Raw genomic sequence first — 27,096 nt, 5'->3', positions numbered from 1 at the left:
CTTCTGCCTGTGATTTGGAAGGGGAACAGTGAATAAATAAATATTCACTGCTGTTCTGTACAGATCTGGGACCTAGCTTGACCAGTGTAGTCAATGCCTCTAAGCTAGGCAGAGAAACATTTGTCCAGTGTAACTTTTTTTTTTAATTATTGATGCTAAGTTTTTTTCTTATTTACATCTGTCATTTCTTAATACCACCTCCCATCTCTGAATGTAACCTGTCCTTCTTACAAAGATAAACAGCTAAGCCAAAGAAACTGACTTATCAATCGTGTCTGATAAGGTATGCAACATTCAGTTTCCACTGTACTCTAAGAAGAAATGTTGGAGTGACCTGAGGTAGCATTGATTCTTTGGTCCTTTTCCCCCTGTCTTTAACCTGAAAATATTTAAAAATTTATCTTTTTTTTGTAATCACTTTTATTTCCAAATCTGACTTTCTTCTCTCTCCTTATATAAGAGACATATCTAATTCCTTGTCATAGATAGTTTAAAAAAAAGAAAAAAAAAAAAAAAAGGAAAACATAGTATTTTTTTCAAGTCTTCTCTGGAGCTAAATTTGATCATTTTAATTACACAGCATTCAGCAATTTTTAAAGTTCCTTCAATTTATATTATTATTATTATATACAATTTTTCCTAGGTTCTGCTTATTAAAGTAGTATTGTGGCATAGTAGCAAGAGTACTAGATTCAAAGTTAGGAAACACTGTTTATGACACAAGCTGGGTGACCTTTAGCAGGTCTCTTAAACTTTCTAAGCTTCAGTTATCCAGTGTATAAAATTAAAAATGTAAAAGCATCTCCATCACAGGGTTGTTGTGATAGTCAAATGAGATAATATATGTAAAGAACTTTGTAACCTTAAAATGCTATATAAATGTTAGCTGGTATCAGTATTAGCTATTACTTCATTCTATATCCATTCATATACATTCTGAAAATAAAATCTAAAGTGTGAACATTGCCCTTAATTATTTTCCAATCCTCCTTTCTCCCCTCTCTCTCCCCTCTCCCCCATCCGTCTCCCTTTTTACAAACCACTTGATAGTTGTCCTGTGACAACTTCACACTAGGGAAAGTACAACAATTCTAGGAAGCATCTGGAACAAAGAGGGAGTAGAGTTAGAAAATGTACATTCTAATTAACTTCTTTAAAAAAAATATGTGTACACATGCGCACACACACACACACACACACACACACACACACATATCTATATTTTTTTCTAATCACTTATTGTCTACCTTCTCTCCTGCCTTCCCCACTCCATTGAGAACAAAAGAAAAACAACTATTGTAAACACATATAGTTAAGCAGAACAAATTTTTGTATTGGCAGTGTCCAAAAAAGGTCTCATTCTGCATTTCAAGCTCTTTACCACTCTGAGGAGACGGAATAGAATTGCATATATTTAGTCCTTTGGATTCCTAGTATATCATAACACTGATCAGAAATCCTAAAGTCTTTAAGAATTGATCATCTTTACCACGGTGTTGTCATTGAACTAGTTCTTCTAGTTCTGTTTACTCTGCAACAATTTATACAAGACTTTCTGAATTTCTCTGAGACCTTCATAATTTCTAACAATACATTTATTTACCATAACTTTTCCCTTCCCTTCTCCTTTTTTTCTGCTTTTTTAATGTCAGTCATTCCAAATTGGTAAGTTTTTGTGGCCAAAGGTTTCAGGAAGAAAGGCATAGATCTGGCGAGTCTTTATTTCTGGCTGATCTGACCATGAACTGTGTTTAAAAACCTTATGGACTCCCCATTGTCCTGAATAGGGATTTCTAAATATCTTTGATTATACACTCTTAGCAGTAAAATATTGGAGCACCCCTCTCATGAATAACTTTTTACTTATAAGTTATATGAATTTACTACTCTACTTATTACATAAAAACTGGAAATTAAAGAAGAAATAAGATGTAGACTTAGAATTGTCAGTAGGGGGTTCCTGGAAGCTTTTGAGTAGAATAGGGGCATAGTTGGACTAGTATTTCTTTATTGACAGTACATTCTAGTCAGACTGGCTATGGATAGTTTCCCTTTTTTTTTTAAATTTTATAATTATAAATTTTTTGACATATTATATGCATGAGTAATTTTTTTTATAACATTATCCCTTGTATTCATTTTTCCAGATTTTCCCCTCCCTCCCTCTACTCTCTCCCCTAGAAGACAGGCAATCCCATACATTTTACATGTGTTGCAGTATAACCTAGATACAATATATCTGTGTAAATCCAATTTTCTTGTTGCACATTAGATTCCGAAGGTATAAGTAACCTGGGTAGATAGAGAGTAGTGATAACAATTTACATTCACTTCCCAGTGTTCCTTCTCTGGGTGTAGTTGTTTCTGTCCATCATTGATCAACTGGAAGTGAGTTGGATCTTATTTATGTTGAAGATATCCACTTCCATCAGAATATATCTTCATACAGTATTGTTGTTGAAGTGTATAGTGATCTTCTGGTTCTGGTCATTTCTTATAGAGCAATAATATTCCATAACCTTCATATACCATAATTTACCCAACCATTCTCCAATTGATGAACATCCAATCATCTTCCAGTTTCTAGCCACTATGGAAAGAGCTGCCACAAACCTTTTGGCACATACAGGTCCCTTTCTCCTCTTTAGTATTTCTTTGGGATATAAGCCTAATAGCAGCACTGCTGGATCAAAGGGTATGCACAGTTTGATAACTTTTTGGGCATAGTTATGGATAGTTTCCTAAACTTGATGTGAAATCACCAACATTTGCAAAAGTTACATACCCAGAATCTGTTCCTTATTTTTGTCTCATAAAGGCTTAATCTGGTGCCATATTCTTTATAATACCTGCCCTCTTTTCTCAAGTTCTTGACATTTTCTTCCTCTATATGTGTATGATATCTTTCAATATAACATAATCTACTTGAGTATAAACTATTTCCTATGGGTCTTTGAACCCTAAGTTCTAGTATAATATGCACATGGTAAGTGTTTAATAAAGTTTTGTTGAATTAAATTGACTCATTTGCTGAAAATCATTACTGAAGATAGTGGAAGAAAAGATATGGAAAACAGAATGATGAGGAAAATCTTTTTAAAAATAAATTTTTATTGACATCATTGATTTTTAAAAGTGGGAAAAAACAAAGAAAAAAGAGGGGAAAAATCAGCACATTGGATCAACACATTCAAAAAGTCTGAAATCTATGTGGAGTTCCATATCCATGGAACTTCTGTCTCTTTAAAGGAATGGAGGGAGATGTCTTTTCACATCTCTTCTTTAAAGTCATATTTATTCTCTGTAATTTTGTTACTACAAAATTCACAGGGTTATTTTAATTCACTTGATTACTTGGTGATGATTTTTTCCATTAATATTTTTCTTGGCTCTGCTTACTTTATTTTGTATCTCTTCAAGTGATTCTTTCCTTGCTTTTCTTTATTCATCATATTGCATGTTTCTTACAGTACATATTGCATTACATTAATATATCACAATTAACTTAGTCATTCGTTAATCAGTGAACTTCTACTTTATTTGTACATCTTTGGGAAAAAAAGGAAAAAATGAAGGAACATAAAGAAGAAAGGAAAAAGAAGAAAACAAACATTTATTAAGCATCTTCAGTTTACCTGGCACAGTACTTGGCCTTTTATAGATATCTTATTTAACCCTCCCAACAACCCTGAGAGATAGGTTCTGTTAAGGAGATTCTGACTGGCCAGAGGTTAAGTGGTTTGCCCAAGATAACATAGCTAAGAAGTGTCAGGTTGGATTTGAACTTGGGTCTCTGGATTTCAGGCCCATTGTTTTATCCACTGTGTTGTGTTGCTAGAAATATTTGGTGTACATATGGGCTTTCTCCTTATCAATGAATGACTTTGGTGATATATGCCTAGTAGTAAAACTTATGAATCAAAGGGTATGAATTAGTCACTTTTTTTTTTTTTTTTTTTTGCCTAATTTTAAATTGCTTTCCAAAATGATTGTACTGATTCACAGCTCTACCAACAATGCACTAGTATGGTCTTCTTCCCTTTCAACAATGATTATTTCTATCCTTTATCATTTTTGCTGGTCTTCTGGGTGTTCTTCTGGGTTCATCACAATGAAGCCTCTTAAGCTTAGTTTGATTGGCGTTTCTTAGTTTTAGTGATATAAAGTGTTCTTATGATTATCTCTTTTTTTTTTTTTTTTTTTTTTTTTTTTGATCACTCTGTTCGTATTCTTTGACTTCTTTGTTAGGCAATAGTGAGGAAAGTCTTCAGAGGGTGATATAGCTATAAGAGAAACAGCCACAGGTGCTGCAATTTTTTAAGTTTCCTACCCCACTGAAAGGGAAATCACTCGCAGCTGTTTTTCTGTTCCCTACTAGGTTGAATTTCCTGTCATATTTACTTATCACTTTCAGGTTTACTAAGTTCTTAAGAGAATCTTGAGAGGTAAATAATAGAAAAACTATGCCTATTCTACAGTTGAGAAAACTGAGGTTTAAATTGGCTAAATGATTTGTCCTTGGCAGTATAATCAGTCGTACTTTGAAGTCAGGTTTCCTAACATTTTAGTCCTAAGCCTTTTCAATGAGGCCCTTTTTCCTACGACTTGCTTTGGCTTTTCAATCTTGATTTTGAACACATTAATGTACTTGAATTAGCGATTTTCTCTCATTAAAGAACTGTAGCCTCTCATGTTTCAGTTACATGGTTATGAAGAAATGAAGGCTTAATAATGTTAAAACTTTAGTTTTAATAAATTGGCAGAATATGAAGACAACTGGCAAATCCCATACAGATGGAGTGAGAATATTTTCCAAATAGGAGAAATATCTACTAGAACAACAACTAGTCTGACTTTATTTTTATATAGTGATGAACAAAATATAACTTCTGTAGTTCTTATTAAGATAGGAATTAAAGTGGCATGGGAGCAAGAGAAGTACATTCTTACTGAGTTCTCAAACTGTTTAATAGTGGCAGCTCACAGTTTTGTAAATATCTGGTATCCAACTTTGCCATACCTTTATTTAAAAGAAAGAAGACATGTAATGAGAAGTGACAAGTTTCCTAGAATTCTTCTTCTCTCAGTGAACAACTGAGAGTCTTGCATACTCAATAGATTTGATTTTTATTGGCAAATCCCAAGGTTGGCAGAGTGGCGGTGTAAATTCCTTTTTTTTTGTGTTTTTCTTCTCTCTCAGGTTGTCTCTCACTTGGGAGTCTTATACCACGTGCATAAAAATATAGTCATTTTTACTTATTTGTACCTTTGCAACAGACATGTCAGATCTCTCCATGCAGTAATTCTTTACCTATGACATCAGCTGCTGAGGAAAATTGACTTGGAATGCCTGATCTTAGTCAGTTTCACTCAGGAACAAGAAGAAACCAAAAAGAAGACAGACAAAATAGTTTATTTCATAAATTCCTGAGAGAAGAATAGTCAATGTCCTATCAGTTGCAGATGAATTACTAAGGATGGATCAATCCATGTTTTTTTGTCAAATTTATTAAATAGGATTTCTGAAATATTCAGTCTCTAAGGATTTTTAATTTACTTTTAATAACATAATCTTTAACTTTAAAATTTACTATTAGGTGCTGAAATGCTCCCACTGCTATGAAGCTTAGATGTATATCTTCTATGTTCTCAGTAGATACCAAGGTCAGGTCATAGCTATTGCTTTTTTGTGTTTAAAAAAACCAACTCCCAAACCTTACATTGCTGCAACATCTTATCTCCAGATGGGAGGGTGGTCACACCATCTTGTTTCTAAATGCTGCTTCACTGGTCAGCTAGCAGGTGATTTTAGTTATTAATGGATCCATTTTTCCCCCTTTAAGATCTGATGCATTACTTGTGAAACATCTAACTAGGCAAGGCAGGAGCCTCTGACTTTTAGACTTTGGTGCAGTGTTTTAATGACAAACCATGGGTTATATTAAAATTGTAACCATGTTTCTTTACCGACAGTTGTATCTTTATTACTAGAAAGGAGATATATAATAATGATCTTTTTTGGGAAGATCAATAAATTGAAATTACATTTGAATTTGGTACATGGAAATATATGTAGTTCTAAGAACTTGATGAAAAATTTAAATATATTAGGGTTTTTTCCTTCAGAGATGTGATAAATTCGCTACCATTTGATACATGCTATTGATGTTTGACAAATGTTTTGTATTGGATTAGGGCAAGTAAGTTCCAAGTCTCAAGTGATATTTTCCATTTTTAAGTGTAATGGCACTTAAAGCTTAAAAAGACTTTTTCACAATGGTCTTCTGAGGAGGAGAATTTTATCATTTATGTCAACTTTATAGCTAAGGAAGCTAACACAGAGAGGGACTTAACTTAAAAGATTACTGGACTAGGCAGCATCACAGCCAGGTTTCTCATTCCAGATTTAGTGCTCTTTTCTCTGCATCAAAGTGCTTTGTGTTTGGTTTATCTGTTCATTCGTAATGTTTTCTGTGTCATTGTCTACTTAGCATTGCAGATTGTCTTTTCCAGACCAAGAAATGTTGTTATGATTATGTTTTTTGTCTTTTTATAGTCACTTTAATCAATCAGTAAATATTTGTTAATGGCATCTAAAAAAAAAAAAAAAGCTTTAAAATTTGAGCCAGATTTAGTTCGTAAGCCAAGTATTTTTTTTTTTAGATTTCTATGTATAATGAATTTTATATTTTTGTCACCTTATTGATGAAATGGAACAAGTACTGTCAGAACAGATTGGGTGGGATGGTCCTTTAAAATCAGAATATAGTGATTAGAAACAGGAAATATCAGCACATCATGTTAATATAATGTATACCACTCTGCTTTATTTCAAATATGTAGTGTTTGATGCTGCAGATTCATTGCTCAGAGGGATCATTGTACATTGTACAATTTTAAAGCTATTTGGTATCATAATATTTATTAATAGAAAACTCAAATGAGTCTAGTCCACTTGGCTAAACTGTAAAGCAGTTTGAAAATTATTAATGTTTTGTTAATTTAATGATCTATAGTAGTTAATAATGTTCCCTTCAGTGGCATTATCCCTATTTTTATTTAACTCTTATAGTCAAATTTAAAATTTTAGTGTTTGATATTAATTTAATGAAAAGCTTCTGAAAATGTTGATTATAATAACTCTTTTAGCTTAGGTATCTCCCAGTGCTACATTGAAGATGGCTTAATTTTCTCTTTCCTTTTTCCACAGCTGTGATTGGGTTATTATACCCCTGCATTGACAGGCATCTGGGAGAGCCACATAAATTTAAAAGAGAGTGGTCCAGTGTAATGCGATGTGTAGCAGTCTTTGTTGGTATAAATCATGCCAGTGCTGTATCCTTTTCACTATAATGAAATGCAAAGTAACAAAGCAACTTCCTATGAACCAAAGGTTAAACAGCCCCTTTCAATGTAACTGTTGTCAAAATTTGATATTCTCACTTACTCATAAAAAGAATTTGAAATGTATTGTTAAAATCTCATAGAGGAATAGTTATATAGTTATGTAGGTTAAAGTATTACCTTAAAATATGTATTTTTCAGATGCATCTTTTAAAACTGTTCACAGTTTTTTTAGTATTTAGGTTTTGGATTAAATTTATTACATCTAGTTTGTTAACTTCAGTAGTGAAACCATGTTCTCAACAATTTCTTTTCTTTTTAGAATAATGTTTCTTTTATATTTTATCTTGAAATGCATAGAATTTGGATATTTACCTTTTACATTCTGTCTTTTCCTGCCTTATCAAAATTTTAAGAAGCTATAATATTTTTTGAAAGGTAGACTGTTACTTGTTTGTCTTAATAAATAACAACTAATCACCAAAAAATTAATTTATCCTCCCTCCCCCCAAACAAGAATAAGTTGAAACAGCAAAGCTAGGAATTGGTAGGTAAAATCCTTAAATATACATGTCATCTTAGCTCTTTGAGATCAGTACTTTAGTAATTTTCACTAATTTTGGGTGTCATCTCAATACAAAATCACTAATATAAATAGAAATTTAGAGTTTTAAAATGTTTTTAGTCACAATTTTTGGTTTTACCCTTTTTTCTGGTGAGTGGAAATTAAAGAGAGAAGTATGGGGATAATGCCTTTTTCCTTTTCCTATTAACTACTAATAGGTTATGTCAGGCCTGTCACTCATACTTTGAGTTACAAGTTGACTTCCATCCCAGTACTGGAAGCAGAATATTTTCATTAATTATTGTAATGTAGAAGGGGGTAATACTGAGCTAGCTAGTCCCCTCATGAGCCATTTTTCATTTTCTTTATTTTTATTATTATTATTTATATTGATAATATTATTATTTTTTTTCCCTTATGTATTCTCCCCATTCCTCACCTCCACCCCAGTTTTATCATGTGACTCATCTTCCTTATCTGAGCTCTTGTTGGCCTTTAGAACCTACTTGGAGTTTCAGAGTTATAGGAATCATTTTGGCCTGGATTTGAACTTACTGGACCTGAGTTCAAATACTTCCTCTATAACTTAATTACCTGGGTGACTTGTACAAGTCAAAAGTTAGGCCTCTTTAGTTTTTCTTTTCATTAAAATGACAGGGTTGGAAAAGACAGCCTGTGGGATTCCTTCCAGCTGTAATTCTGTGAGCCAGTGTTTTCCTGGTTCTCTCTTTCCTATCCCAAAGACCAACAAACTACACAGCCTCTTAAATACTTTTTCCTTCTCCTAAGATTCTACCTCAATGTGTTGTTCTTGATTCCATCCTAGTAGAGGTATTTTAAAAAATGCCTTTTATCTACTTAGATTTCAAACATTGTAAGTTGTAGTGCTTGAGCATAGCAATCACAAGAACATTGGTCCGGGAATACTGAGAAAAATGTTTTGTATTGTGATTTTTTTACAATTTATATAAGAGGTCAGCTATGAAAGTGTAACTAGAGGGAAGGTAGAAATATGAGAATTTTTTTTTTTTGTTAAGAAGAAATGTTATTTTGGGTCTAATAAATATCATGGCTATGCAAATATATCCTTGGACATAGAAACATATGAATGATTGGAAATCTTTGAGAGAACATTGTGGACCATTATTCTGATTTCTACATTGATAATTCTTTCTATTTTGAAGATTTAATTAATAGTAATATTAATTTTATTAAAACCTTTGAATTTTGTGGTCATGTAGAAAATAAATCATATAGGCTTAGGAGGGACTTAGAAAATAGGGTTTTAGAGCTCTAAAACTTCATTGTTGTTGTTCAGTCATTTCAGTTGTGTCCAACTTTCCATGACCCCTTGTGGGATTTTCTTGGCAAAGATACTGGAGTGATTTGTCATTTCCTTCTCCCGTTTATTTTTACAGATGAGGAAACTGAGGCACACAGGGTCAAGTGACTTGCCAAGAGTCACACAGCTAGTAAGTTCTTGAGATAATATTTTAACTGAGACCTTCCTAATACTAGAGCCAGTATTCTATCCATTGTGCTTCCTTGCTACCCTGAAGAGACCTTAGAGTTAGCAATTTAGTACTGTGTGCAAAGCACTCTACTAGTGATATAAAGACAAAAAGGGAAATAATCTCAGGCTTAAAGAAGCCTATGTTCCACTGATATCATTTAGGTCCAATCTCCTCATTTTTAGTGATGAAAAAAAGGCCTCTTTTGAATCTTAATAATCCCACTTTATTTTAAACTAATTTTTCACTTCCCTTTTTTAGTGAGAAAATTATCAGAGGCTCCCTTCTTTCTAATACTTTTCCTTTTATTTTTAAATTTCTTTCCTTTTTTTCCTTATTACCTTTATCCTAAAGTCTACTGCCATTGTTTATGATGAGAGAATGTGGTATCGAATCACTTGGAGTTTCTAAAGGGATATTGTATTTTGAGACATACTGAGACATATCCTTCTATCTATTACTTTTTTTCCAAGTCTTTTTGTGATATTGACCTACAATGATATCCTAACGAAACTCCTTGAAAGAGTCTAAAATGGATCCATCTAGTGCCAGATTTCATATTGTAGCAGTATGTTTACTGCTTCCTAGAAATCAGAGGTTTATTTTGGATTGTTAAGTTTATTGCCAACTGAAGGATAAGAAAAGCTTTTCCAACAAGTATAGCTATAAACCAGGTTATAGTACAATCTAAACCTAGACAATGAATGGCCACACTTAGTAACCTTGGAGGGTTGTACCTGACTAATCCTTTGTTTCTGAACGCTTCAGGCTAAGTGAGGTAGAGGAAATGTTGGTTGCTGGGAGGAGAAGAGAAGCAAGAGGATATGTAGAAAGGAAAAAGAAAACTCCTTGTGGGATATTTTTAATGCTGTCTACTGTGCTTGCCTTTCTTTGCAGCGAAGGCAGAACTAGATGGTCTCAAGAGAAACACAGGACACCTCCCCCCCCCACCCCAGAGAGCTTCATGTCTGAAGAGCCACAGAGTGGCCTTGTGGGACCTAGATAATGCCCTTTTAATGACATCTGAAATTAATACCTTTAGTATAATCCTTTAGCAAAGAAATGAGAAAATTGAATTTGCAAAGCTCTATTTTGTAAAAAGAGATTTGGGGAAGAAAAGAGCCACACATTTGTGAATAGATGCTTAAGTAGGTGCTTGAAATAAAATATCACTTGAACAAACTGTCCTATACCAAAAAGTCTCAGACACCAAAATAACGTGACAGGTTGCAAGATAATGCCCATTTCAAGGCTTTATCCACAACAAATTAAAACTAGAACAGTTGACATAATAGAAAGGCATACTGTGTCCTTGGTACTCTTATTTCCGAACTGCATTATTATAAAATGTGTCTGTCAGTAAATCACATAGAAAATGTGGTACCCTGTTAAATAGCTGTCAACTCTTCTATTTTCAAATTCTTGTATGATTCTCAAGTAATTCTAAACCAGTTTCAGAAATAATCTCATGAGGACTTTTTTTTTAAAAGCAAAAAAGTAAAAACAAAAAACAAAAAACAAAAAAAAAAAAACAACCTTAAAGCTGTATATTAATTTTTGACCCATGTTAAGAAGTTTTCAGATACATGATTTTTTCTTCTTATAATATATCTTATGATTAGACCAGATCTTATAATGAAGAAGGGATACACTATTTACTTTTGGAAGGTATTAAAGGATTCCATATTCTGTTTATTAAATTGTCCACATATTTTATTTCCTCAATAAATATTAGTAATGCCAATGTTACTGATTGTTCTTATACACTAAAGTGTTCTCTGTTGAACTGGAAAACAATATATTTGAGAGTAAACAGAATTAATATTCCTTTCTTACCAGTATCAGTCAGTATAGGATTTCTGTTGGTTTAGAAAAAAAAATGCATTGTTTTGCTTTGTTTTGAGATTTTAAAATGAATCCTTAACAGTAATTCCAGAAAGTAGATTTTGACAACAATATACAGTTGTCTCTCACATTAGCTGCACTATCTATTGGTCTGTGGTGGACTTTTGATAGATCACGAAGTGGTTTTGGCCTTGGAGTAGGAATTGCTTTCTTGGCAACCTTGGTCACTCAACTACTAGTCTATAATGGGGTTTATCAGTAAGTATTTGTATTTTTGGTGGGGATTTATAATGAATGAAAAGAAGAATAGATTTTTAATTTAAACATATTTTGAAATTGAGTACATCCAGTTTAGTGTTTCCATGATCATTTTCTTGCCAAGTCAAATTTTTTCTGGTTATAGTTAAGTTTTCCTTTTTCTGAGTGTCACTAAAAATTATTTCTTTCATTCTAGATATACGTCTCCAGATTTTCTTTATGTTCGTTCTTGGTTACCATGTATATTTTTTGCTGGTGGCATAACGATGGGAAACATTGGTCGACAACTAGCTATGGTAAGTTAAAGCTTATTTGTATAGTATTTTTGTAAGTGGCATATTTTCCTTCATGGTCACATATTTAAAGAAATCTAGTTTGTAAAGATAACATTTTTAAAGTTCTGTTACTTTAGGAATACATTGAAATGAACAATTTGGGTTGAAATGATATAAGAAAGATAAATATTATTAAATGAGAAACTGAAAAAGATTTATGTGACCAATACATTATTTTCATGTGTTTGTAGTTTACTTTTGTGTTTGTAGCATACAATATTCCAGGTAATCGCACACTCAGAATGTTACTGAGTTTAAAAAAAAAAAAACAAAAAACCTCATTGGCAAATTTTGCCATATTTTTCTGCCATTTTGTTAGATTTTTAGGATATTAGTGATCTTTACAAAGATACTTTGCTGAGACCATCTCCATTTGCTTTTGAGCAAATTAGATTAATTCACTGTCTTAGTAGTTGTCATCTAATTGTTATCTCTAGTACATTCTCTTATCTCCAATCAGTTGTGCAAAACCTGTGCTTAAATTTTTAAGGATATTTTCTTTACATTGGTTCCCTAATGTGCTAATATCTAGTAATGTTATTTTCTTCAAACCTGCAAAATGTCTATGTATATTCAAGATAATTAAGCACTCTAGTCCTTAAATTCACTTGCTCTTATTTGGCATTCTTTACTTTATGATGATTAAAAAAAAAAAAAGACTTATGTATCCTTTTTGTTTCATACTAGCAATTCTGATCTTAAGTCATACTTATTTATGTGAACCAGGTTGTACTTTCCTCCTGCCCTTTTAAGGTTTTAAGTCCTCTACATGTTTCTTTGTCTATATTCTTTTGTCATTTTCTAATATTTCTGCAAAGCATTTTAGCCTTATAGTTATTTGAAAGCTGTTTTGTGAAAGAAAGCTTTATTTGTTAATTTTTTAATTTTTTGCAGTATGAATGTAAAGTCACTGCAGAAAAATCTCATCAAGAATGAAGAAAGCAAAAATATGTTTTTGTACAGAAAAAAAGCAAGATTTAAAGAAGCATGTAAATGATAGAGACACCAAGAAAACATTGGACTGTAAAATTGCTAAGATGCAGTTTTTCCCTTCAGTGGTATATATTTCTGCAATCTGTGATTGCTACTTCTGTAAATCAGTTACAAACCTTTGTGTATTTGATTTAAGTAACTGTAAAAAAAAAAAAAAAATGACTCACCACAAACAAGAATATTGGTTAATAGATGAGTTTTAAATTTTTTTAACATATATTTTATCACAATGTTAATGTGCCAAAACATTATATTACTGTCATGCAGAATATGAGTATATTATGAACAAATTAAAATTATTGAAATGGCATAATGTAAAGAGGAAAGCCAAGAATTTGATTGATCTGCTGATATTTTCTCTTTTGTGTTTTATTTTCTTGCCTTTTATTTTTCTATGAATATCAGTGTGAGTTATGGGTACCCTACTTTGTGGTTGGGATTCTATCTTAATGTGTAAACAAAAACCTAGAGTATTTGAATTTTTTGTCTTATGATAAAAATGAACTTTTTGTGAAATGTTTTGAAATACATATCTACCTGAAATTCTGGAGAGAATCCAAAGAATTTAGACAGATTTTACTATTTAGACATATGTTACTAGTATTGTATGTGAAGCCCGTGAGAGATCATCAGCATTATTATTTTCCAGTCTGATTTTAGGAGAGGATGAATAGTTTTAAAAAAAAAAAAATAAGGGCCATGAAAGAGCAAAACTGAAATGAATGTTAATTTTTTTTGGGGGAAAAAAAAGGCTTTCTGCAACTACGCAATGTTTAAAGTGGCTTTTTTAATAGTCACAAGAAATTTAGCACCTCTTAATTCTTTTGCACATGAAACAACCCCCATATCTGTAGAAATGAAGGTTCTAATGCTATTTTGGGGGTTCTGATAATGTTAACAAATCGCTTTGGCTTGGTTGACTTATTGGAATCCTTGGATTTACAGCTTCATTTTATGCAATTGGGGGCATGTAATTTTTTTTATGTATTAACATACCCAATAGTAAGGAGTTCCAGTCTATTGGTTAAATATGTATTGAGAGTTTTATGCATATTAAAGGTCTTGTTTAAAAGTTCTTTGCATTTTTATCTGCTTTTTAAGATTATAATCATTTAAGAATAATTATAAGCATATCAATTAGTTAATTTATTTCCAAATTTCATATTTGAAATCAATAATAATTTTTGCTATATGGAAAATATTTCAAAATAGTATTTCAAAATATATACTTGTATATATGTGTGTATATATAGAATGTGTGTATATATGTATGTAGGTACACATACACCCACATTTTCCTATGATATTAAGTAGATTTTTAAAAATAAACTTTAGTTTAATGAACTTGTTACCAGACTAAGACCTTTTATGCCAAATTTTAATCTGCTTTCACATTTTAAGACAGGGAATTATGAAATCTTAAAAAAAAACATATTAAACATATGAACCCAGCCTTTGCTACAGTAGCTTGTGTAGGCTATTATAAATTATTATTCTATCTTCAAAAAGCTGTTATTAAGTTAGTATAAATAAGTCAATATTTTAGATACAATTTTGTAAGCACTATGAAAACTTTACTAATAAGTTAAAAGATCTCTGTACTTAACTTTAAAAGTTGCTTTTAAAAGCAAGATACATATTAAATATACGATTATCATTTTTGTCCTTTTTTGTCTTAGTAAATAATAAGTGATCATACTGTGAATCAGCCTGATGGGCCAAATAACCTACAGAGTTTTAACTTGTAAAAAGAAATAATTTAGGGGAAATTATATAGAGTATTATTTGCAAAGACATAAGGCTTTTAGAAAATGTTTTGCAAATTGTCTGAAAACTAAAATGTATTTGAAAATTTGGCATTAAGATCTTGTATAGACACACTTAATAATTATATATTAGTCTTGGAAGATTCTTTTAAATATTTATGAAGTACCTGCCATATACAGTATATAACCTATAAGCTTAATTGGCAAATTAGCATCCAAAATTAAATCTCTATCTCACATTTTCTTCATCAGACAGGTGGCTAACTTTTTAGACTTTCAGAACTATCACTTCAAGTTGGTAAAGCTACACCACCAACTTTTAAATATTTCATTCTGTTTAAATGATATTTTTATCATATTTCTAATTCCAAAGCCTTTTGCTTTTTTATAATCTTCAATTCACTGTAGATGATTACTTTGTCAGTGTCAATTCTCAGCTAAGTGCCAACATTAGTTCTTTCTCATTTACCATAAATTAGTCTCTTGAGCATTTAATAATCATTTCCCTGTAATTTTTTTATGGATTTTATGTTTTTCACTCAGAATGTATTTGATATCTACTTGTCAAGAAAGCCAACAATAAGTATGGTTTCTATTGAATATTGAAATATCGAAAAGAAGACTGTAAACATGAAAATAAAGAAGACAGCATAGATAACTTTATGATGCAGTAAAATCTTGTGACAATGTACATTTATTTAAGGATAGTATTCTAAATTTTTTTATGTTGAACTAACAGAAGAAAAATTCAAAATGTCAATGTCTAAAAAATAATTGGTTTCAATAATATATATCTTATTTTTGTTATCTTTTACATTTTTTTAGTATTCTTAATTTTTAAGGAGATATAAATTAAGTTTCAAGAAATGGTTTTCTTGTTGCATTATTCTATTTGAAGTAAAGGGACAGGGACTATGTATTCTTCATCTTTGCATCCACCCTAGCACTTAGTCAGGTGCTTTGAGACATTTAGATGATGGATAAATGAATGAATAGATTTTATTGTCATTTAGTTCTCCTTTGTTTGATTTGCCATTCCTAAATGAGAAAATGATTTCTATATTTTTGCTTTATAATGTTACCTACCCTCATCCCAGCAAGAAATACTAGATAAAATAATACAGAGAGATAGGAAGGGGTAACATTGAGGAGAAGGAAACAAAAGGAAATTGGGAAGGACTCAGATTCTCTTTACTCCCAATAGACTAAGCTATTCCTTTAAATCCTGTGGTGGGAGATTCCTGCTATGGAGATTCCTACAGAAAGACTTCTGCCAATTAATAAGGAGAGCATAAATGTTTTTCTTCTTCTCTCCCACCCCATGCCAAACTCAAGGTTTTTGAATCTGATAAATTCTAGTTTTTCTCTAATTTCCACCTCACATATCTAGATTGTTTTCTTTCAAAGAAGTCATAAGTCATATTTTGATAGATATTTGTGACAATACTAACTTTAGGTAAGAACCCTTTGAAAGGGGATATCATTGTAAGACTGGTTATCTATAAGAAAAGTTTCCATGGTGTATCTTTATTTTGTTGATCTAGTTCCAAACAATTCCCTGCAGTGAATCATTTAGTACTCCTGCTTTTCTATAGTAATCACTTTAATTTTCAATAAATAGCACATTTTTAATGGAGTATTCTAAAATTTTAGTACAGTTTTAATCCTTAATAGCTGAGACTTAAAATGATGCTGAGATTTTTGGGATACTCTTTAATCACACTTAAAGGGAAAAGGACATTTTTTTCTTTTTTTTTTTTTCTTCAAGAAATTGTTACTAAGATAATCATCTCTATGATATATATGTATATATATATATATATATATTTTTTTTTTTGTATTCAGTTTCTTTTTCCCAATAGTCCTAGCACAAGACTAAATGCTTAACACAATTTCACAAATTGTTTTTTAACTGGTAACATCCCAATATAGAATTGAGGTGGACAATTTAGAGCTGAAAGAAGTTTAAAAAATATTTAGTCCAACTCCCTCATTTTGCAGGTGAGGAAACAGGCCCAGAGAAGCTGACTTGTCCAAAGTTCTACAGATAATAAGAGGCAGAGCTGATACTCAAGTTCAGATTCTCTTTGATTCCAAAATGCAGTAGAAATGTGTTTCTACTGTGACACATTTATATCACTTTTGAGCATTTCATTATAAAATAGCCAGGCTTCACCATTTCTGAACTAGAATAATTTCAAATAACTCAGCACTCTACTACAGCAAGAATTTGGTTATCCAATTGAATTCATTACTATACCTACATTATATTGGGGAGATTGTTACCTATCCAAGCTTCAGTTCTCTCATCTGTAAGATAGAGATAATCTTTGCATTACTTAATGTCTTAGAGGATAGTTGTAGGAATCAAATTTGTTTATATATAGGCAGTTCAGTGGTGTAGTGGATAGAGTACTTGTGTTTGGAATCAGGAAGGTCTAAGTTCAAATCAGTCTCAGATTCTAACCTTGTGACCCTGGGCAAGACATTTAACTGCTACTTGTCTCAGTTTTCTCAACTATAAAATGGGAATAATAATAATAGTGCCTACCTTTAGGGTTGTGGAGAGAATCAAATGAGGTAATATTTTGTAAAGCACAGTACAGTGTCAGACATAGTAGACATTTAATAAATTCTTGTTTTTTTCCTGCAAAGTACTATATTAATATGAAGTTGTCATAAACCTTAAGACTGTGCAAATGGCACATTTTCTTCTGCAACATATTCAAGAGAAAAATATCTATACTTTTCTGCCTTTCTTCCTATCAGCACTTATGAAATCTATGAAACCTGTCATCTTTCTTTGTGATTTACAAGATAGACTTTTCCAGGATATGTCAACAGTTGGGAAGACAATGTTGTCAAGCATCAGATATGGCAGATCAGATTGATAATGATGTGGCTGTAAAAGACTTAGCTATTGATGGGCCTCTTGTCAAAACTGATGGTTGTGTGTGTGCAATTTTTCCCCTTCAGTGTTTCACTGGTTGAACATTTAGTGAAGAGTTTGTGGTGAAGGGTTTGTTTTCCAGGAAATATAAATTTAGCCCTATTATGATCTCTTTGTTTCTGACCTTGCCTTCTCAGAGGTGTTTTTAAGTGCTTTATGTCCTTCCCAAAGGTTTAGAGGCTTTAAAGGGAATGCTCACATAGTAAGTGATGTTGTTGTTCTAAAATAATTTCATTTTTAATCTGAAAGTAGTAGATTCACATTGTGCCACTGTGAAGTTGATTTGCTCACGAGATTCCCCTTTTAACTAAAGAATTGTTACATACAACTTATGCAAAAAGAATGTTATCATAGACTGATTTATCATTATATGTAATTGGGTAGACAAAGAGGGGGCAGAACAACATGGTGAAACTATTTCCTTTTAGAACTATTCCTTAGAAATTTTGTGTTGCAGATTGAAGCTCATTTTTATTCCCTTTATAATTTTCCCATTTCAACTAAACAGTTTCTTAGAATGACTTGTCCCACTGTGATATAAGAGTATACTCTCTTGAAACAATCTTTTTTGCTTTGTACAAACCTGGAGATCCACAAAAGAGGACTTTAAAGAATTAGTAAGTGACACCATCATTCTTACTATGGATGTATCTGGAAGTATATTTTCTGTGTAGATTTGGCTTGTAAAATTTAAAAATTCATCTTTAAATTATGACCAAAAATGTTTGTAAAAACAACTATTAGTGGAATTATCAACATGTCCCTATCCTAGATTATGTCCACAGTGTTCTTCAATAGTGGCATTGGGAGAATCTATATTGACAAAAATCTAACTACAATATGTGTATTATTGATTATAACCTAATTGATTAATTTTTTGCTTCAGAGGAATCAATTTTTAGAATCCAAGTGTATCACCTTGTTCAAATGCAAATGACTTCATACTTTCATAAATGTGCATATTAATTTAAAACATGCTACTACATATATTCTTTATTTAATTGCTTCTCATTTCATAGTAACAAAAGTCCACTAAATAATAGAAAACTATGTGTAAAAACTTTTTTGATAATTACTTTAAGGAAGCAATATTGTGGTATAATGTAAGGACACTGGATTTGGGGGACAAAAGCCCAGGATTTGAGTTTCAAGTCTGCCACTTATAGTCTATGTGATTAAAGAAGTCATTTAACTTCTGAGTCTGTGTCTTCACCTATAAAGTACTGTTTTAAGTACCTTCTGTATGCAGGACACCAATTACACTCTGGAGCAAAAGGGTTTACAAAATGTAAACCTTTCTGCCCTTGAGCTTCCCTTTTACTAGGAGAGTACAGCAGATGCACAGAGAAATAAATAAAAGGTCCTTTGAAGAAGGAGAGACTATTAACAAGTAGTGAGAGTAGGGGTAGGGGTAAGAGAAGATTGTGAGAGGCAGAGATGAGAAAGGGCATTCCAAGTGGGAGAACAGCTTGAGATGGAATGTAGCATTTGGAGAACCATTAATTCAGTTTGGTTGAAAGGTAAGAGTATGCAAAGGGCATTTTAAGAAGTCTGTATTGAATACTATAAATTTGAGAAGTCCATAGAAGTCACTTCGAATGACTACTATGAGGAAGGTAAATTATAAAATGGTTATAGAAACAAGAGCAGTTGTTTAATTTTCACTCAATCAGGTGCTCAGTGCTGTGAGCACTGCTTCAGTTTTGGAATTACAAATAGAGGTAAAAACAATCCTTGAAATGTTTCGAATGCTTTTCCTGGCCTCTTCAAGACTTTGGAGGTACCTTTGAGGTTTTAGAATTTAAATCTATAAGCTTTATCTTCCATTCTAGCTGTGTTCCCCTCATTGTTAGCCCTCAATTCCCCTTGTTTAACATCTGTTTTCTTTTACAAAAAAAAAAAAAAATCTCTAAGAGGTAGTGAGAACTAAAATATAAATGTTCTCTCCTCCCATCTCTTTTGCAGGGCACTTTGCCCCTACTTGGGGAGAGTAGGCTCAGACTTCCCATTATTTCTACATAGCCTTAATCTCACCAGATTCAGGTCCACATGTCACAAAGCTGCTGAAACCCTTGTCTTTAAGGCTGTGGAGCTGTGGTCTTGAAGGTCATTCTTTGGGGCTTCAAATCTAGCTGCAGAACCTGGCCTAGACTCTGGGACCATTTGAAACTCACAAGGTTGTAACCTTCATTCTTAAAATGAAAGAACAAATTCAAAATCAAGAATGGAGACGTATCTTCACCGGCTACAAATCTGCCTAACACAGGCAGGACCCAAGGCCTCTCCCTTTATGGTATTGTCTCTCCGGTCTGGCAGAAGTCAAACCAAAGAGATGAGGCTAGTTATTGACTTTTGAATGCCCTTCCAGTTTCAGTTATTCAGGTTTGTTTACTATGTGATTAATATCCCAGCACCCGCCACAAAACATGCTCAAAACCTTTCTAGAGCACTTGCATTGTGTGTCCTCACTCTCCTGGAAGCAGGCTCCCTAGCCTCTTCCATCCACAGAATTGTATTAGTAGCATCCAGCACATACTCAGAAGGATTGGGCTCAAGTGGCTAGTCCCTCACTACAGAAATAACTGCATATCTACAAGACATATACACAGCAGATGGAAAGTAACCTCAGGGGGAAGGTGTCTGACAAAGGTGGTCTTTGAGCAGAGTTGTGAAGAAAGGTAGGTGTTCTAAGATGTAGAACTGTGGAGAGAGATTTCCAGGTCTAGGGAATAGCTGGCTTAAAGGTTCAGAAATGGCAGATGGTATGTTATGTGCAAAGAATAGCAAGTAACCCTAGTAGAACTGGATGATAAGTTTCATAGAGTGGAATAGTAGTATGTGGGCTGCTCCTTACACCTGGGTTCCTCAGAAGCTCCATCAGATTGAAAGCATGTGAATTAACATCTGCTCAAAACCATGGCTCATAGAAGCCTCCATCAATGGGTTTCTTTTATAAGGCCAACCAAATATATGATTTCAAAGCAAAACCCAGCAAAAATAAGAGAAAATAGATTTCTTCACACATACATTACTGTACATGTATGTCAGAATTCATGATACCACCAGTGGGAAAGGGGACACGTAACCAGAGCTCATTTCTGGATGGCTTCCCAGCTGGATTAACTTTTTGCCTCCAATATTCTTTTGTTTCCTCAGAGTACTATCTGTGTCTTCAGGTAACATGATGGCCAGAGGATTCTTTTCTCTGTTGAACTGGAATTTTTATTGGACTTATCTATTGCTCTCTACTAGAATCACCACCGAGCTACTTACTGTTGTTCTAGGTGTAACTGTCATACTCTCCTCACAAATCCTTCAAATTGTTGTGAAATTACAATTGTAATTTAAAAAATGCAATATGACACCAATCACACAGTGTTTCTTTGTGAAGAAGGGTTTAGCTTTTATTGAAAAATAATCTGAAAGTGTTTAAACTATTATAGTCTGTGCAATGATTTTCAGAATGAACTCTCAGGTATGACTTTTATTGCTACTGAATTACTTCAAAATGGATGCTTTTTTCAGACTTGCATTATTTTTTAACAAGCAAAACTAGGGAAACATCAAGACTATTTGTAGGTATTTTAGCATTTTTGTTATTCCATTCTCTTTTCTAGTTTTCTAAGACTATCTTAATATAAGAATTCCTTCATTAAATGCCTATATTGATGACTCATCATGTCATAGAGGTAACCTTTTAGTTTTTTTTGAAGAGCAAGTCACCTGAGAGCAAGATTTATCAAGCTGTTAGGTTCAGCTAAACTGGAAAAGAAATTTTCATCAAATATGGGCCCAGCAATAAAAACTTGTTTTTAACTTAATATTTTTTAAAAAATGGACCCAATGACAGATTGGCTCATTTGTTGCCTGAAGAGTAGACTCACTATATTCAAAGAGTTTGTCTATAGGATAATGCATTTTTAGACCATTCTTTAAGGTCATCTACTAAGTGATGAAGAAGCCAAGAATGTAGGATTAGATTGCCTTTAAAAATAACATCAAACTCAAGTCCTAATCTTGATGAATGGGGTTATAACAAGTGCACATGATAAGTGGGATGGGAATACTGAAAATTACTCACAGAACATGCTAAGGTATTTTTAAGATTATATGAAATGTGATTGTTTGAAAACTAATGCAACCAAGATTTGAAGGAAATCCAAAAACTAGAGAAAATATTTTAATGTCATTTCTCTGATGAAGCCTCATTTTTCAAACATATAGAAAACTGAGTCAAATGTATAGGAAAGAAATTATTCTCTGGTTGATAAGTGGCCAAAGAATATGAACAGAAAATTTTCTAATGAAAAAACCAAAGCTCTTTACAGACAAGAGAAATGTTTTAAATCCCTTATTCATTAGAGAAATATAAATTAAACCAACTGTGAGGTATCTCCTTACTCCTATCGGATTAGCTAATATGACAGATGTGGGAAATATGGGAAAATTGGGACACTAAAAACACTGTTGATGGAGTTGTGAACTAATCCAATTATTCAGGAGAACAATTTGGAACTTTGTCCAAAGGGCTATATAACTGCATACGCATTGACCTAGAAAGACCACTATTAAGTTTGTATCCCAAAAAGATTGCCTCCCCCACTCCCAGTCTCCACCTCCCCACCCCACCAAAAGGAAAAGGACCTTTGTGTAAAAACATAGCATCTTTTCTGTGATGACAAAGAATTTGAAGGGATACCCAATCAACAGGAAAATGGCTTAAGAAGTTGAAGTATATGATTTTGATGGAATACTACTATGCTATAAAAAATGACAAATAGAATGACTTCGGAAAAACATAGAAAGACTTAAATGAACAAATTCAGATCATTGTACAAAGTAACAACAATATTGTATGACGATCAACTGTGAATGACTTAGGTGTTCTGAAGCAATACAGTGATCCAAGACAATTCCGGAAAACTCATGATAAAAAATGCTATCCACCTACAAGAAAGAATGATAAAGTCTAAATGCAGATTAAGGCATACTTTTAAAATTTATCTTTCTTGTGTGTGTGTGTGTGTGTGTGTGTGTGTGTGTGTTTTGTCTGTGGTGGTAGTTTTTAACATTACTAAAATACAGAAATATGTTTTGCATGACTATGTATAATCTATATCAAATGACTTTCTCATTGGGGTGGTGAGGGAAGAAGAGACTTGAAACATAACATTTAAAAAAAAGAAATTTGACTTTACATATAATTGGAAAAAAATATTAAAAGTATTTAAAAATGTGATTGTTTGGATAACCAGTCAATTTGAATTAATCCAGATTTCCATTTTTAATTATCAAGGAATAATATGGAGGGGGAGGGAGAAGAGAGGTATCATTAGGTGCTCTTCTTCTCAACCTACCTAGCATTTCACTGTATTTTAAAAATTCTTTTTATGTTTACATAAAGATTTAAAGTAAAGATTGTTTCATTTGTTGTATTTGTATCCTTAGCACCTAACACAGTGCATGTCATATAGTAAGAACTTAATAAATGCTTGTTGCTTAGTTAACTGAGCAAGTGAGGTGGTGGTGGTGTTATTTTATTTTATTATTTTGCTAAGGCAATTGGGGTTAAGTGACTTGCCACACAGCTAGGAAGTATTAAGTGTCTGAGACCAAATTTGAACTGAGGTTCTCCTGATTTCAGGGCTGGGGCTCTATTCCACTGCTCCACCTAGCTCTCCCCTGGTGTTATTATTTTTAATTGGATCTCCATTAGGGGGGAAAAAATCACTAGCAATCTTATATACAACTGACTAGGTAAGCAAGGAGGTTCTTGTAAATAGTCTAGAATTTAAGGTCCTGAGATTAGGTTGGTTCTAATGGGAGTGGGAAACAAATAGTGAGCTAAGAGCAGGGGCAATAGGTCTGATGTGAGAAGATGAAGGAGAGGAGTGACTGAAAGGTGATTCAAGATTTTGGGGACTGGAAAGATGGAGGTGATTTAACAGAATCTTTGAAGGGAGAGGAGGTCAGGTTGGCAAAAAGATGAATTGTTTGGTTTGGGATATGTCTAGTTTGAGGTGAGTCCAGTGGAGATGTCTAGTAGCCTAGAAGTTATTTGATCTAAAATACAGAGGAAAAAGCATGGTAGGTTGTACAAATTTATGGTTGATATAAAGATAATTGTTAAATTATTGGGAATAGATTTGCACCGAAGAACATAGACAGAAGAGGGGAAAAGACAGCTGTAGGATATGCCTATATGTACAGTATGGACTCACTCCCTGGAGGGCCTCGGGGTCAGCCAGTCAAAATAAATTAAAGTCCTTGGTCTTTAGGGGGAGAAGCGAAAGAGGCAGCCAAGTAAAATCCTGGATTCTGGAGTCCAGAGTCACCAACTTCTCTCCTCCTCCTGCTGCCAAGTGCCTCTGGCCTCTCTCCCTCCACCCTCCAGTCCTTGCCTATGATTATCACCAAACATTCAGCAAGCACCAAGGATGAGAAGAGCCATTTATCCAAATATGGGCTAATAGTCATTATCTCACATCAAACAGGTATCTGATTCAAGCATATCTTTTTGGGGTTTCAGCCCTCTACAATCTACACCTTTATATTCGTGATAAAACAAAGGGAAATCAAAGAAAGAGAAAAAGTAGTCCAGAGAAATTAGAAGAGAACCCTGAGGAAGCCAAGGGAGAAGATAAAGAGATAGTCAGTAGTGGCAAAGGGCTATACAGAAATCAAGAATAAATGAGACAAAGTAGGTATCAAGAAATCTTGAAATCAAGAAAGTCCTTTTTGAAAAGGGTGTGACTTTCAAAGAAGAGAACTGAACACTTGAGATCCAAATAATTTTATATGGTTCCTAGAAAAACACAAGTTAGCATCTCAAAAATGGTTTTAAAAATATTTTACATTGCTTCAGTTTATTGAACTGAGTTTTGGGAATTGGGTTTACTAACTGAAGCTGTTTAGGCTGTTGAAAAAAATATTAATGTATAATTCCGTATATTAGAAACATTCACCAGAAACAATTAAAACAAATTTAGTATTTTAGATCCAAATATCTCTATCTTGGAAAAAGAAAGGTTCAAACTCACATAGTTCTCACATTGCCTCAGACATCTCCCTAACCCATGATAATTTAAGGGTGTGTGTGTATACATATGTGTGTACATGTACATCTATGTGGATGGTGAATAGGCATACAATATGTGTGCACATGTGTGTATGTTTGCATAAAAATATATGTATACACATGCATGTATATACAAGAATATATGTACACACACACAAATATGGGGGGGGGAAGGAGAGAGAGAGAGAGAGAGAGAGAGAGAGAGAGAGAGAGAGAGAGAGACTGGGGAGAGAATGTTAACATTTATTCCTTCAAATAGGACCAACTATCTATCTATCGTTCTTTGTTCTTAGTAACATATGACAATATTAGTTCATATTAATAACTTAGTAACTAACCAGTTATTTCCCTGACCATCTCTTTTAAGTGGAATAATTAAAGGGATCTCTCTGTGATCAATATCGGAAACATACCAGAATGGGAAAAAATAGTAATCTATAATACAAAAGTAGTATTTTTTTAAAAGTTTGGTTACCATTCATTCCATTTCCCCAAAGCATTAGTTTTGTTTTGTTTTTCCTTTGACTTGTACATTTCCTAAAGGGAAAAATTTGGAAATAGTTATAAGTTGAAAAAATAATACTTTTTATTATTTTTAGTTCAACTAAGAGGGAGGTTTTTAATATCATCCCATAGCGGTATAAAGACATGGAATAAAGTCAGATTGTCAGAGGCAGTGTGTAAAGTGAAGAAAGCAGGTTGTATTTGAAAGCCAAGCATCTGGATTCAAATCCTGGTTCTGCCTCTTAGTACCCGTCTTACCTTAGGAAAGGTATATAACCTGAGGAAACCTCAGTTTCCTTATTTATAAAATGAAAAGGGTAGACTAAATAATCTCTCTTTAGATCTAAATACTGTGACTTTAAAGATTCTGCATTATATTTCAGGATAACTTGATATGGAAATTTCATGTTTGGATTAATTTCACAAATGAACTGACATACAAATGACCTACTGAAAACTATGGAAACAGTAGTGTGTTAGCCACATTGGATTTGAAGATATGTTTTTGTTCTTAGCCTGAGTTATACTTAATCTCTTGAAGAACATGAAACAATATAATTAGGCTAACAAGAACTGAAAAGAGCAAAACATCCTTTGAATTTTTTAAAAACTAGATTTTGGAGTAAAATAAGCTTTCATAGTTGAAGCAACTGTGACTTTGCTCTGTGCAAGACAGCAGATGATAGAAATTAAATGGAATGAAACTTGGCAGAGTTACTCTAAACAATTTTAATTATAACTTTTTGAATGACTAAGGGAATATTATTTTAAAATTGCTGTATAAAATAGTATTTTATTACATGCATCATTTCATTCTGCTTTTCCCCTTGACATCACCATGAAATTTGTACTAGTTGTTTTGTTAGGGCTTGTGAACACATATCAGCATATTTTTGACATCCTCTCAATGCTAGCTAACATCTTTGGAGAAAGTCATATGTGAATCTTTAGAAAGAAAATATGAAAATAGATGAGTGCAAGCCAATGCCATTGACCAAAGGAATATAGGTAGAGAAAGAAATCTTGGTGAGAAGGCCACTTTGGCAAAACTATAGATGAAGACAGACATTTTTGAGGTGATGAAAGAAAGTAGAGTATATGTATGCTGCAATTGGAGGAGGAAGAGAAAAGAACATAAGCTGATAGAATCATAGATTTATAGCTGGAAAGGACCTTAGGGTCATTTAGTTCAAACCCTTTATTTTACACATAAAGTAACTGAAGATGAGAGATATTAAGTGACTTGATCATGGTTACACAACTTGTAAGTATCTGAGGCAGAATTTGAACTCAGGTCTTCTGACTCCCAAGGCCAGGACTCTAACCACAAGGGATTGTAGGGAACAGAAAGAAGCATGGTTTGTGATAAAGAATTAAAAAGAGATGAATAAAAGCAGCAACTAAACCTGAGGTTAAAATGAAATTATAACGGACTTACCCAATACATTGTATGACTTTCTTCAATAGGATTGCAAAAGATAATGAGAACTACTCTAGTTTGAAAGCTGACCTAGTAGAAATGATGAAATGTTTTTTTTTTAATTTTTCTTTTTTTTTATTAATTTTTATAATTATAACATTTTCTTTGACAGTACATATGCATAGGTAATTTTTTTTTTTTTAACAACATTATCCCTTGTGTTCCGAGTTTTTCCCCTCCTTCCCTTCACCCCTCCCCTAGATGGCAGGCATTCCCATACATATTAAATATCTTATAGTATATCCTAGGTACAATATATATGTGCAGAACCGAATTTTGTTGTTGTTGTTGCAAAGGAAGGATTGTATTCGCAAGGTAAAAATAATCTGGGAAGAGAAACAAAACAAAACAAAACAAAACAAAAAAACCAATGCTCTCAGTTTACACTCATTTCCCAGTGTTCCTTTTCTGGGTGTAGCTGATTCTGTCCATCATTGATCAATTGGAATTGGATTAGCTCTTCTCTA

At 32.9% G+C, this 27,096-nt stretch overlaps 1 protein-coding gene across 3 annotated transcripts in view; it reads left to right on the top strand.

Moving 5' to 3' along the window:
• INSIG2 (insulin induced gene 2) overlaps positions 1–23,078 on the top strand; it is a 30,911-nt gene extending 7,833 nt beyond the window's left edge. For all 3 annotated transcript variants that reach the window (XM_074301847.1, XM_074301849.1, XM_074301848.1), the window contains exons 3-6: positions 7,211–7,335; positions 11,357–11,523; positions 11,720–11,819; positions 12,753–23,078. In XM_074301847.1, coding sequence (XP_074157948.1) covers positions 7,211–7,335; positions 11,357–11,523; positions 11,720–11,819; positions 12,753–12,794 — 434 coding nt within the window. In that variant the 3' untranslated portion in view covers positions 12,795–23,078. The remainder of the gene's footprint in view (positions 1–7,210; positions 7,336–11,356; positions 11,524–11,719; positions 11,820–12,752) is intronic.
• Positions 23,079–27,096: the final 4,018 nt, after the last annotated feature.

Source organism: Sminthopsis crassicaudata, chromosome 3 (genome assembly GCF_048593235.1).
Source record: "Sminthopsis crassicaudata isolate SCR6 chromosome 3, ASM4859323v1, whole genome shotgun sequence".
In the NCBI taxonomy this organism is placed as follows: domain Eukaryota; kingdom Metazoa; phylum Chordata; class Mammalia; order Dasyuromorphia; family Dasyuridae; genus Sminthopsis; species Sminthopsis crassicaudata.
This window is presented reverse-complemented; position numbering and strand designations above follow the sequence as displayed.